This window comes from Lissotriton vulgaris, chromosome 2_1, assembly GCF_964263255.1.
Source record: "Lissotriton vulgaris chromosome 2_1, aLisVul1.2, whole genome shotgun sequence".
Lineage (NCBI taxonomy): Eukaryota > Metazoa > Chordata > Amphibia > Caudata > Salamandridae > Lissotriton > Lissotriton vulgaris.
The window spans coordinates 1,809,185,499-1,809,199,959 of record NC_141687.1 but is presented as its reverse complement, the minus strand read 5'-3'; the positions used below and the strand labels follow the sequence as shown (position 1 = coordinate 1,809,199,959).

The 14,461-nt window shown below is 44.5% G+C and overlaps 1 protein-coding gene across 1 annotated transcript in view; it reads left to right on the top strand.

The window, feature by feature from the left end:
- Positions 1-14,461, top strand: part of PTPN5 (protein tyrosine phosphatase non-receptor type 5) — a 529,877-nt gene that overhangs the window by 489,912 nt on the left and 25,504 nt on the right. Inside the window, exon 11 of the mRNA XM_086957871.1 lies at positions 9,526-9,686. Coding sequence (XP_086813997.1) covers positions 9,526-9,686 — 161 coding nt within the window. The remainder of the gene's footprint in view (positions 1-9,525; positions 9,687-14,461) is intronic.

Below are 14,461 nucleotides of genomic sequence, written 5' to 3'. Positions count from 1 at the left end.
AATTTAAAATAAATCATTCTCTTATTGAATGGGGAATTCTTGCTATGAAGGCAGGTGGTTTTAACATGAGTTATTTAAATATCAGTGATGTAACTGGTGAGAAGCATATTATGCATATTGTTTTCCATGCGCGACGCAGCTCCAGCATTGCTCTGGGGGGCCCATTCTACTAATGCTGCGTCAAGCCTTACGCCTGCTTCAAGCAGGCGCAGGGTTTTGACGTAGCGTTGGCCTAAAAGTGACTATGTGAAATCTTGTAGATTTCACTCAGCCACTTTTAGGAGGAGTTCCTGCGCCGGAACGCCCCCCCCCCCCCACAGCACCGGAACGCCTCCTTAAGGCGCAGGGCTTTACAACGTGACGCATCTCCCAGATGCGTCACGTTGTAAATAGCCCGCACCATGACGCATCTTTTGCACTGCCGCCGCGTCACACAAGTGACGCAACGGCGGCACAACAAAGGGCGCAAGGGGCTTGTAAATCTGCCCCTCTGTATTTAAACTAACATTATTACATCTCATTGAGGTACTGGGTTAATACCATTTTTTGGCATCAAGTTCAAGAGGCTTTGTCATGTGATTCTTGTCATGCATCTGTTATTTTGAAGGTGATATTTCATTTTCAACACATAACCCTTAGCAAATCTTTTCAGAAAACAATAAAACATTTTTTTCAGTAGGGTTTTGCTTGCAGATTTTCGAGAATATTTTTCATCTTTGGGATTGATTCTACATTCTATTTGATTGGCAATTTAAAATGTTAGGGTATGACTTTATGCAAGCATTTTGTAAATTTTGTTGTGCAAAATAATTGTTTAGGAAAAAAAAATATTCGAATATTTGGTGAATGTTAGTTAACCTTGATATTGTTTACTTGTACAATCATGGCTCATTTATGTAAGAACCCATACAATTGTCGATGTTGGTTGATGTTAATTGACAACACAAATGCAAACTGCAATAATATCAGATACAAAACGGCAGTGTACATTGAAGGTCAGTGCCCAATATAGTCCACTGTGTCTGCATGTTTTCACTGAGTTATATCTGACAGTATTCTGAGCTTTAAATTACATTGCATACTGAGTGATCTGGGTGTGAAGTTCTCAGACTGATTCAGTAACGTCCATGGCTTCCAAAAGGCTTCTCTTCCACTTTATTAATTGTCATAAAAAGGTTGATCCCATTCAGTCTAATAAGTTCAAGATTAATGACAAAAATGTTCATTTGTGATGTTGTTTGACTTGGTAAAAATAGAGATTTACAGAATTCAAATTTCCTTGGTGGAGCTGGGTGAAGTTAAAAACTGCACAACTTTACACCACAATGTCCGAGGAGAAAATAACAGATAAAGTATTTGCAAGGGATTATTTTTTAAAACCTTGTTTGCAAAAAAATGAATCTGCAAAATATAGGACTGGCAACTGTAAACTCCAACATAATTTACTTTTATGGCAATCTTCATTGCTTTGTTTTAAACTTTACCACCTTGGCAAAGTTTCAAAGACATTATTTCCTTACATTCATCATTTTCACACAGTTCTGCGTAAAATTACATTCCACTGGTGTATCCACCAGTCGTGTGGTAATTGAGCAGAGCTAAAAATGCATGTAGAGGGGCGTGGCCTCGCAGGCCATGGTAGCGGATGTGCTCGGCTGAACACCTGCCGTCTACGAGGCGGCACAAATAATTATCCTGTGCCCAGCAAAAATAAATCTGCACCACAGTGAGAACTCTCTGGTACGGGGAATGGCTCCATGACAAAACCCAGCTAAAGTTCTGCGGAGCTGGCATCGCTCATATTGGTATAAGCACGGCCTCGATGCGGCTGAAAACCCTGTATAAAATGGCAGCCGAAGCAGCGAGTAAAGGTGACTCCGCAGACGAAAGACAGTGATCACTGCCGCATCGCTTGGACCAACGGTTTCGAACAATGGGGAGGACAGCCTGACAGCAACACCTGCCATCGCAGCTGAGGTGAGGGGGGACTAGCGGAGTCACGTGAGACAGTGCTGGATGTTGGCTGGGCTCTCCTTGCAGGAGGTCCTGCGCCACGACTGATGATTGAGTCCTGGAGTGACTGCGGCTGGTTCTCTGGAGGTCTCTCCTGCTCCGTTACCCTGGGGAGGGGGTGGCGTGCAGGCGAATTAGATGCCATTGACTGGCCCTGACTCTAGTGTATGGCCTGGACTTGTTTGGACCCAGATATCCGGTGGTGTCCTGCGGGCCGTTGTTGGGGCTGTGCGAGTCTCTCTGGGCCTTAACAGAGTGAGCCAGACAGGGGCTCTGCAAAGCCCTGTGGAAGGTGACAATTGGAACACTGTGCTGGACAGTTGATTTAGGGGGTGAGAGCCTGCCACACCAGACTTGTAAAGGGCCTTGGGGCTAGCTGAAGCACTGTACTGGGGGGGTCACCTGGGGCTTAGGCCAGGACTGGGAATCAGCCCCTAAAGCGTGGTTCAGATTAACAGGGGTTGTGGGCCCGACCCCCCACCCCACCTCAGACTTACTGCGGTAGAGTGCCCGAGACATCACCGGGGTGTGGCGGAAGACCAGAGTGGTTAATCCTTACTCCCAGAGGGTGCTGTGAGAATAGGGGAAGGCCCCAAGTGAAAACTGACAATTCTTTGACCCGTGGATAGCGGCCCTCCTGACTTATTCCACTTCACAGTATTGGGAAGACTAAGATGTCCAAGAACAAGACTTTAAAAGTGCCTCTGGAGGAAAATGAGAGTAGTAGCCTGCCTACACATGCAATGGAAGACCCTCTCGCTGCACATACTGTGACTATTCTGGCAGCTATAAAAGATACTAAGCTGATGCCGGAAGCGCAGATAGAGGTGGTGGTCAATGAGATGGGCATTCTCAGTGCAGATCATTGGAAACAGTCGGAGAGGGCCCGAAAAATGGAAATTAAACTAGATGAGAAGGGGCTGGCAGTGCTGGCAGTGCTCACAGACCGCCTTGAAGATGCAGAAGAGAGTTCTAGAAGACATAATGTTTACATTATAGAAGTCTCCAAGAAGGCAGAAGGGTTGAGTGTTGAACTTTTCATTGAAGGTTGGGTGGGGGAAATGGTACTACTGGGGAAGCCATCTCGTTTCTACTCAGTGGAAAGAGTGCACAGGATCCCGGCGAGAGCCTAGGGCCTGGACAACCACCCCGCCCAATAATAGCAAGATTGATGAACCACAGAGACTGGGATTACATCCTACTGATTGCCTGTATTTATGGTCCATGGACATTAGAGGGGCAGGACTGCACCAACATGAACTCAAATATGCCCTTTGTCATCCTGGTGACACTCCAAGTAGTATACAAGGTAAAGACACTTTTCTTATTATCTGCACAGGAAGCATGGCTTTGGTGTGGTCAGACGGGCTCCTTGGGGAACAAATCAGTTTAACAGCAGCGGAAGAGCAGGAGACATAGAGATGCAGGTGGCTGATATTCCCCAAAGAAGTCACAGATGAAGCCAGCGCAGGCCCAAGCAGTAAATGCTGTCAAAAACTGCATTGATGTCCTTGACAATAATAGATGGAGGGTCCTTGCACTGCAGGATGGTGGGGGGACGGATTGGACGGGTTCTGGAACAGAAACTGAGCGGGAGCAGCTTCTAGTGATCACCCCAATGTGATCTGACCATATTGTCAGAGGCTGGTAGGTACTTATGCAGCGGAACCATGGGTGAATCTTTTGGGGGACGGAAGCTGAGGTCCATCACTTGAGAACTTGTGCCAAGGGCCTACTATCTTTCCATGAAGTACTTTGCTACACCGGACCAGAGGGGTCCAGCGTCCTTTAAGTGGTGCAATTGTTGCATCTGATATATAGACTCTAGAGGTACCCCATGACTTGTGCATTGTACATTTAGGGGCTTATTTACGAGCCCTTTGTGCTGCCGGTGCAACACTTTTAAAATGGGAAAAAGTGACGTACCGATGATGCAAGGGGCTTTTATATAAGCCCCTTAGTTTCTCATGTTTTTTAAATGGAGAGATCACACATATCTTGAATTGGGGAGGCGGGCATTTTTCAGACCATAGCATGGTAAGGTAGGGAGGGGGAAGTTTCTGGGAAGTTTTAGAATCATTATACAGGAATGGGAACTGCACCACTCACCAGAAACAGTACTCACCTTATCGGAGTAGGAAAAGAGCATGTATCTGAATCCAATGGCTCTATTTCAAACTGGCTTGATCCTAGTCTCATGGAATGTTAACCATCTAGTTAACAGGGTGAAGAGGATCCTGGTGACTAGAGCCTTCACTAGATATAAGGCTGACATACTGTTTCTCCAGGAAACCCATTTGATGGAAGGGCAATGCTACTGCCTTATTAGGGATATATATAAGGTGGCATCCTATGCAAAATACATATCAGGCTCCAGGGGGGTGGTTATCTTCCCTCTAAAAATCTATTCCCTTCCACTGCCTCCACACTGGATCTGATGCAGTGGGCTCCTACACGGCTCTGCAGGGTAAATAGGAGGGTGACACAGTAATTCTTCTGAATGTCTATCTGTCACCAGCTCCCCAAAACAGATGCTACAGAAATTGGGACAATTACTGGTGGGGTTTCCGGTGCCTTTTACAATCATAGGGGGAGACTTCAATTTAGTGCACGACACACATCCAGACAGAATGAGCACCAAGTTGGAGGGGGAGGCCGTGATAGGGAAATTAGAAGGCTTTGTACAGGCCTTCGGACGAACCAATATCTGGAGGGCCCTTCAAGTACAGGAGTGAGCCTTCTCATTTTATTCACATTCCCATAATATATCCTCTACACCACGGGTACTCATAGTACGGCCCGCGGGCCATCAGCGGCCCGGCAAGCCTTCCCTGGCGGCCCGCGGACCTTGCAGACATGTACCCGTGTTTAAAAATTTTTTTTTACAGTGTCAGCAAACACCCCTGCGGCAGCGTGACTCAGACTGCTGCTCTGTGGGGGCCCGGCGATTCCCGTCGTAGTCAGAGTGGGGCTGCAGGGGGCTAAGAGGTGACAAAGCCTCATTAACATAGTGCTCCGGTGAGGCTGTGTTTGTGTGTGTGCCTGCTCAGAAGCTGTCTCAGCCCAGGCACACACGGGCAAGGTGGAAGAAGGGAGACAGGGAGGGAAAGGGAGGGCGAGAGACAGGGAGGGAAGGAGAGTGAGGGCGAGGGAGAGTGATGACAGGAGAGTGATGGCGAGGGAGAGTGAGGGTGAGGGAGAGTGAGGGCGAGGGAGAGTGAGGGCAGGAGAGTGAGGGCGAGGCAGAGTGAGGGCAGGAGAGTGAGGGAGAGTGAGGGCGAGGGAGAGTGAGGGAGAGTGAGGGCGAGTGAGAGTGAGGGCAGGAGAGTGAGGGCGAGGGAGAGTGAGGGCAGGAGAGTGAGGGCAGGAGAGTGAGGGCAGGAGAGGGAGAGTGAGGGAGAGGGAGAGGGAGGGAGAGGGAGAGTGAGGGAGAGGGAGAGTGAGGGCGAGGGAGAGTGAGGGCGAGGGAGAGGGAGAGTGAGGGCGAGGGAGAGGGAGAGTGAGGGCGAAGGAAAGGGAGAGTGAGGGCGAGGGAGAGGGAGAGTGAGGGAGACGGTGAGGGAGAGAGAGAGTGAGAGCGAGGTAGAGCGAGGTAGGGCGAGGGAGACAGAGGGAGGGAGAGGGAAACAGAGTGAGGGAGAGGGAAACAGAGTGAGGGAGAGGGAAACAGAGTGAGGGAGAGGGAAACTGAGGGAGAGAGAGGGAAACTGAGGGAGAGGGAAACAGAGTGAAGGAGAGGGAAACAGAGTGAGGGAGAGGGAAACTGAGGGAGAGGGAAACAGAGTGAATGAGAGGGAAACTAAGTGAGGGAGAGGGAGACAGAGAGAGTGAGACATTCAGAGTGAAAGAGAGGGAGGGAGGGAGACAGTCGGAGTGAGTGAGTGAGACAGAGAGAGCGAGTGAGACAGAGGGAGTGAGACAGAGGGAGAGAGGGAGTCAGACAGAGGGAGAGAGAGAGCAAGACAGTCAGAGTGAGGGAGACAGATGTAGACAGAGAGACAGAGGGAGAGAGAGTTAGGGAGAGAGAGAAAGAACGAGAGAGAGAGAGAGAAAGAGAGAGAGAAAGAGAGATGTGTGTATGCCGGGTCTGGTGGCTCAGTAGACGAAGGCGTCCGCTGGAGGGACCTGTGATCAACATCATGGTCACAGTTTTTTTGTTGTTGCTCTAGCCCCGCCCCTTCCCCCACTCACCCCGCCTCCACCGGTGCGGCCCTCTGACATAAACCACACTGTAAATTTGGCCCCGAGAGAAAGTTTGTGAGTACCCATGCTCTACACTAAACTGACATCTAGAAACACCATGATTAGCATAGATGCTGGGAGGAGCAGAGAGCCCCAGGGTTGGAGGATGGCCACCTGGAGTGTAGCCAATAAGCATGTAGGAAAGGCTACTGAGTTATATTTTCGTCAAATTGAAGGTTCAGTGATTAGTGCCAATGTAGTGTGAGAGGCATACAACTTAAAGGGGTGTTTATTGCGGGTGAAGTAAGAGACAAGAGGGTATGAGTGCAGCACCTATAAAAACTCGAGTAAGAAATTGGGGACCTTGGCAATCAATGTATCTCCCACCCAACCGCATCCCTGGTTCAGAAGCTAGAAATAAGCACAATGAATACAAGGAAGCTACATGCCATGAAGTAAAAGCATTCTTTTTGGTCAAGCAAAAACATATATATGAGGCTGGAGACAAAATGGGTAAACTGTTGGCCTGGATTGGCAACAGGGAAAGAGAACTCATGCACGTTAGGGAGCTGCAGCTGGAACCTGGAAGGGTGATTAGGGCAGTCGACAGATCGCAAAGTATTTGCAACGTATATGGCTGCTTTTTACACACCCAAGGCTGGGGGTTCAATGGAGAAGATAAAAGGATTCATAGGAGACTTCCCAGTTAGGACCCTGGCCCTGGACTAGAGGGATAGGCTGAAAGCAAACATCTCAGAGACGGAAATAGCCTTTAACCCAGATGCAGGCTAGGAAGGCCCAAGGTCCCAAAGTATTGCCAGTAGAATTCTTCTGTAAAATGGCAGGCAGGTTGGTTAAGCTGATGCTACTGATGTTGAAGGATGCTCTCCAGCAAAGGTCCTTGCCAGAAGATTTGTGAATGGCCACCACCAATGTTCATATCCAAGAAGGGGAAGCTAGCGCAGCTAGTTGATTCATATTGGCCAATTATCCTGCTAATGTTGATAACAAAATTCTGACAAATGTCCTGGCTAATAGGCTGCACACAGTGCTGACTGATCTGGTCCATTTTGACCAGACAGGTTTTAGGCCCTGCTGAGCGACCAGGTTTAACCAACAGCACCTCCATAATGTTATTGCGCAAGCTGATACTGGAGGTGAACCCAGGGCAGTGTTGTCCTTGGATGCCAATAAAGCATTTGATTTGCTTGAATAGTCTTATCTGTTTCTGCTCCTTGAAATAAGGGGATGTGGGCCCTGTTACATTAATTGGATTACACTGCTATACAGGAACCCTTGTGCTTGAATAAAGATCAACGGCTGCATGTCTGGGAATTTCCTTATTGGGAGGGGAACAACACAGGGATGCCCTCTGTCTCTGATGCTCTTCATCCTCACAATAGAGCCACTGGTGAACCTCATGAGCATAGATGCCCGAATCTGAAGCTGAACGGGAACCTATGGATGGGAAGTAGGTATATATTTCACTATATTTGGATAACATTCTACTTTACCTGACCTGCACAGATCAATCGCTCACCCGAGTTAGTGAAATATTCCAAATATTTGGAGAAATCTCAGGCTTTACCATTAATTGGGAAAAGCCACTCCTGTTTCCTATGGGGGGATGGAAACGAATGGGCCCGATACTTCTACTAGTAAGGTGGAACCTCACGGTTTTAGGTATCTGGGGATGTGGATAACTAGAGATGCAGATTCTCATGCTCGAGCTAATCTGGACCCACAGTTTCAAAGAGTAAAAAAGGACATCAGATATTGGAGTACTCTGCCCTTGTCGCTGATGGGCCGAGCAGCCATGTTCAAAATGGTCAACCTTCCAAGGTTGGTGTAGCGAGCATGTCCGGCTACAATTACGGTGCTGGACACATGGAACAGGCTCCCTAGAGAAATGAAGTGGGACAAGAGACTCACACTGGGTACGTCCCTCTGGGAGGGCACTAGATTAACATGGATGGCTAGTCTTCAGGACAGTATAGGCCTCAGTATACTCACCGAAGTATAGGACGCTAATAGGGTTGTTCCATTTGAACATCTCCAGGGGCAGTATTGAATTGCACCCAGACAGCTCCAGCATGCCCTAATCTGTAGCATAGATCCAGATGAAGAAATGCAGAAGGATTCCCCATTGGGGAGGACACTATTAGATGGGCAGATATGGCAGAAATTGATATCATTGACATACAAAACACTAATGTGAAATACCTAGGGACCTTAAAAATAGCTGGGAGCATGACCTGGAGAAATTGATGATGGTGACTGCCAAGATGCGGTGAACCTCTTAGCAGAGGGGGCCATCAAAACTAGCTTTAAATTAATCCAACTCAAAGTGTTACACAGAACATATAACACCAGGCCATAACTCTATAACATTGGGAAGACCACAATCTCTCTGTCTCTTCGGAAGTGTGGCACTGAGGGTACTTTTATTCATACCGGGTGACATTGCCCTGCGGTGTACCCATTCGGGGAATGAGTGGCCAAGTCTCTGAGGGGAGCAGTAGGGTGGACCTCGAAGTATCAGCCTGGAGGGCCTTATTGGACGTGTGGGAACCCTCTGGCCTCACAAGGTTCCAGAAGACCTTAGTAAATATGTGATTTCTGGTAGTCAAAAGAGACATAGCACAGAAATGGGAATGTGACATGGCGCCATCCTTCCAGAATTGTGAAGAGGGCATGGCACACTGTACAATTGTTGAAAAAGAGGTATTTAGCGGTACAAGCAATGAGAAGAAATATGGGAAGATCTGGGAGGCCTGGGACGCAGGGGCCACAGAGCATTAGAGGGGTTATCCCCCTGTTTGTTCTTTGTAAGCAACGCATACAGAGGGAGGGGATGAGGGAAATATTGGGGGAATGATATACTGTAGGAGTGCCCTAAGATATGCCCTTTGAAGTAAGACTCCTGCAGATACCACCCATTACAAGAGGGGAGGGAAGAAAGTAGAGTGGGTAGGATGTACTAGTATGTAATTCTTGGATAAAGATCTGCTGATATATTTTTGTGGTATATATACTCTCCTTGTTTGTTATTTATTAAAACAATAAAAACATTTTTAAAACAGAGAGAAATTTTACATCATATCATCGTCTAATTTTCACCCACATCCTAATGTTTATTTTTTAAATGAAAGCCAATTCAACCTCCAATTGAATTAATTCCAAAACACTCATTAGTTACTAAGTCCTTTTTCATTCATTGCGTTTTATTGTACATTTGTATGTTAATAATATGGAATATTTCTAATTAGTTACTAGTGATGTATTTCAAAATAATAACCCAATTCTTATGTCTGTTTTGAAACTGGGTAGAGTGGTGAAGAAGAAAGACACTTAAAGCATTACTGGTATACTTCGTGGCCTGATCAAAAGACACCCGACCAAGCCCCAGCTCTGTTACAGTTGGTGCAGGATGTGGAAGAGGCCATACAGTGTGCAGAAGAAAAGGATGTCCCGGTCATTGTTCACTGCAGGTAAGACACTTTGTTTTCCACTTCAATTTATTTCAAGATTTAGATATACCATTAGCTCCATATTGTTAGTAATACAAAACAGTATGATCAATACAGCTTAAAAAAATTAAAAAAGTTTACAACATTCCATTTCATTCACAGGATTCAGAATAAAGTGCAATTCTTCATTCGCAGAACATACCCCATATTTCACAAACAAATGTTTCAATAGGCGGCAATCATTAAAGTGCAACGAGGGACAAACAAATAGCACATTGCTAAGGTCTTGGGGCGAGGTCATACAATGAGAACATAATATGTTCTTATGATGTAATCCTTTCCACCTACCTGCAAGGACATGTAGCAGTACAATGTCCTTCCTCAACAATAGTAAACAGTGGGAAACTCTGTGTTCTAAATTCCAGGTTAGATGGGGTTGTGGTTGTGCTTCACTACAAGTAGAGACAATGATGCCAAACTTCTTTTTTTCCTGAACACAACAACATATCATTAACCATTATCTCCCGATACTGTTTTAAGTTGAAAGCGAGACATTTCCTCTATAGTGAACTTAAGTGCTTGATTTAAGTTCAAAATAGTATAGTCCTTCATATTCTAGGCAAAATGTCCTGTAAAATAAAAGTTCTCTTAAAGTGATTTCAGTGCTATGTAGTAGCTGGTGTCCCTAGTGGAGGGTTGATGTCAAATCAATGTATAACTACTTGATAAGCCCATTTCAAGATAAAAATAAGTTCATCTGGGGCCAAAGTATTTAAAGCCAGTGGCCCAGATGAAAAGGGCATTTACATGGGTCACTGCTTTGGTTGAGAGATATGCTCTTTACCTGAAAGATTAGCGTAAAAGATGTTTCCTAAATAAGGGTAGCATCAACAATGTCCATCTCCTGAGTACCCACAAACCATTTATAGCACCTAATCATTTTAATGCTCCTGACCTGCAACCTCATTACTTTACTTTTTTTATGTATTGATTTTCAAGTAATGAGTGGAGGCATATTTTTGCAAACAATCCAATCATTTATGTAAATCTTTAGAGTCAGATCCATCAGCGCTATATCATCAGCATAGAGTAACGAAGAAATGTTTCAAGAATCTAACTTCGGTGTATTACATCCCAACTCATTCAATGCAGCTGAAAGATCATGAATGTACAGGGAGAATAGTAACAGAGCAAGCAGACAACACTGGTTTTATCTTTTGTCTGTTAAAATTTTCAGGGAAATCCTGCAATCACTGCCAAGTAATATTCGGCATTAGGTGGAAAGATTGAGTACAATTAAACTTTGAAGGAGAACCGCTGGGATATTTAAATTACAAAGTTTTCGCCACAGGGTAGATCAAGCCTCGTAGTTAAATGCTATAAAAAAGAGCAATGTGGGCCACATATTTATTCATTTAAGAAGTTTTATATAGCGCTAGCCTGACCGGAAGGTATTGGAGTGCTTCACATCAGTTACAGATCAGAGCAAAAGAGAGCAGAACATAGTGCAATAAAGCAAGACATTCCAGATAAGAGTTAAAGTAACGACAATGGTGAAGAGTTCCATTTCAGGGTCTTGTTAACACCACATCCGAGAGGGGTACGGTGTCAATATCAGCACTTCGACTGCTCCTATCTGTTCGCTAGGGATCGGTCGAGGAAAAGGATTTTGAGCTGACTTTTGAATTTAGCGAAGGAGGGAATAGTTCTGATGTGTGGGGGAATAGAGTTCCAGATTTTGGTTGCATTTCCGAGGAAGGACCTGGCTGTGGTTTTTTGTTTCCGGGATTTTAGCGGGATGAGAAGTAGGGTGCCTGTTCTGACCTGCTTTTTTGAGTTTAGCCGCCAGATATTCGGGTTTGCCTGTGTGAAGGGCTTTGTGGGTGAGGCAGGCTGTTCTGAAGTTCGCCCACATTTCTATTGGTAGTCACTTGAGTTCTTTGAGAGCAGGAGAGATGTGATCAAATGTCTTTATTTCAGTGACCATTCTGGCAGCCGTGAAGATACATATTTCTCTAGAATCATATGTAATTTTGAGTTGTTATCCAGTGTTCAGATATTTTGTTTAAACCCCGCTTGCTCTAGTTAAATTATGTTATTGTCATCTGTCCAACTTTGCATGCAAATTGAAATGCTTTTGGCAAATATTTTCATCGTTATCTGTGTATAATTACTGGGGAGGCTTGTTAAGCCTTTCTTGTGTAAAGTGAAAATAATGATACTCTTTCATGAGGTCTGACTTGCTAGGATATGTAGTAGTATTTAAACTGAGTAGCTAGACCACAAGCCTTCCTCCAACTTCAGAAAAGTGATGGGTAATTGGTCTGGGCCCCTGGCACCTGAAGCTCTGGTGCAATGATTGATATCCCCAATCAGTATTTTAGATGGACAGTAGGAGTCCGCGTCCTCACACTATTGGGAACCAGTGGGTAAAATATTCACAATGTCTGGAGGGTTGGCTGCATAATGTTTGGAGCTATAATTCTGCCAGTCCTCACTTGAGATTGAGTAGATTTTAGGGGCTACACTTCAACTGGCCAATACAATAATTCTCCAGAAACTTCTGGAGTCTTTATGTTATGGCCTTGCGGAGGTCAATCCATATCTTATTGGTCTGTTGTTTAACTATGAAGGCTTTCTATTTCCTTCTCTCTATGGAGAAGTATAACAATTGATGCCTTTGCAATTTGTTGACTAGTTTATTTAGACTGGAGCGTTTGCAAGGGTCATTTAGAGTATCATTGAGAGTACCTATTTTCACCTGAGGAACTCCTTGTACCAGGGTTGTTTTACCACAAACTTTGCCATATCCTGTTCATATTTAACTAGAGATATCAACTCCTGCTCTGTTGTTTCCTTTAGTAAACATTTTAGTTCATCCTTTAGTTTTCCTTTATTAGACACTGTCCACTGGACGGTCCCATTTAATATATTAAGGCGCACCTTTTCTCCCACCATATTTCAAGGCAAAGTTTCCTTTAGAGCAATACCAACAGAGAATGTTAATATTCTATGGTCAATCGAAGGGGTATCTAGAATTTCTAAGTCAGATAGCATACTAAATATGGACAAAAAGCAATAACATCATTATAGAACTAGACTTTAAGTGGATGAGCAGGGATATCTTTATCAAGTCTACCAATAACAATAATCAACCCATTATTCAATCAAAGTTCTAAGAGAAGCTTCCTGGTTTTATCTACTCTGCATGATCTCAAAAAAATGGGGCAATGAATATTTAAATGTTTTGCCCTCTCTCTATCTGTAAATACACTTAGGGTGCGATTTAAAATCTTAGCATTGTAGACTTCGACAACAAGTACTTTATTAATATTTTCTGTTTGAGCTACTCAAAAAATATACTGAAAGAGAGATTTAACAAACATTTGTTTGATCCAGTGGAAGGAATATATACATTAGGGAGGATAAAAATATTGGACCCTTGTTCTGAGTTCCTTTTTCAGTTAATCACTATCTATATACTGTACGGAATGCGAGGCATGACTATAGGACTTAATGGGCCAGAAATAATCAATAGAAAGGAATGTTGCAATCCCTGCACTTGCATGACATTCCTAGATTTTTTTGCTGGACAACTAATTGCATAAAGGTCATCACAATCTAAGACAATTTGTCAGTTTATTAATAGAATCAACTAACACCATACACGACACAAAAATAAGTGCACATACAGGTATTTGTAAAGCTGAAATTGTATGCCTTTATTTTCAGTCTTTATGACATTTTATCCAGCACCATCCGACAACCTAAACAAAACATCTACATTATGTATTTTCACTTTATGTTGACCTTCTTGGCTCATCATCCTCTCTGGTCAATAATTTTTGTGAGAAAGTTGATTATTTGTCAGGCTGGGTGGTAGCCCACTACATGAAATTATTGCACTACTCTTGTTGGGTCCAATAGTGGTTTCAGTTACTTAAATCACAGTTAAGTCCCAGCTAGCTAGGACACAAACCAGAGAGACTTAACGTAACAACATTTGTAAAGCATTTAGAAGCACCAACCAAGTTAAAAAGATGAAAACACAGCACAATAAAAACTCTGACTACAATTAATAAACATAGAGAATATTTTAACGGCATCGCTGCTGCGGCGATTTTTGCGCTGTGCGGCAATTTTAAAATTACCGCGATACTTGACGAGCTCAGCTCGTCATCAGCACACGCCACCCGTGGGTGATGACGAGCTGAGCTCGTCATCAGCATCGAAGGGGTTAATGAACAAAATCATACTATAAATGCAAAAAAATCAATAAGGAGAATCAGAGATATTAATTTGCAATTTTTAAAATTAAAATATCGGTGAAAAGCATTATGCGCTAACTGCAGTCATCTAGTTGCACTTGACTGGTTCCTAGGGACGAGTTACGACCAATCACGATGGAGCATGGGTCGGAGATGGCAACCAGGTTAGTCCCAGTCGGAAGTTTTACCTTCTGACTTAGTCCCTGAAATGGAGGTCAAAATTCTCAGCAGGGCAAGGCAGCAGGCTGTGGCCGAAATGGGTTCCACAAGGCCAGATAGCCATTAGATGAAGTCCAAGAGAAGCCGCTGCCTTTTGAACAGCTCCAAATGGGAGAAATTCCTAATTTGCACCCAAGGAAAATCCCGCACCAGACTGGCCCCTTCAGATTTCTACCTTTTAATTCAGTAACTTTTTTCGATCTTAGCTTCCTCCAGCACGCAAGGCTGAAAACTGTAGCAGGACAGGCTCCACAAAGTGTTGATTCCTTCTCTGTGACATCATGCTGCAATGTAGTTGCTGCTGCAGTA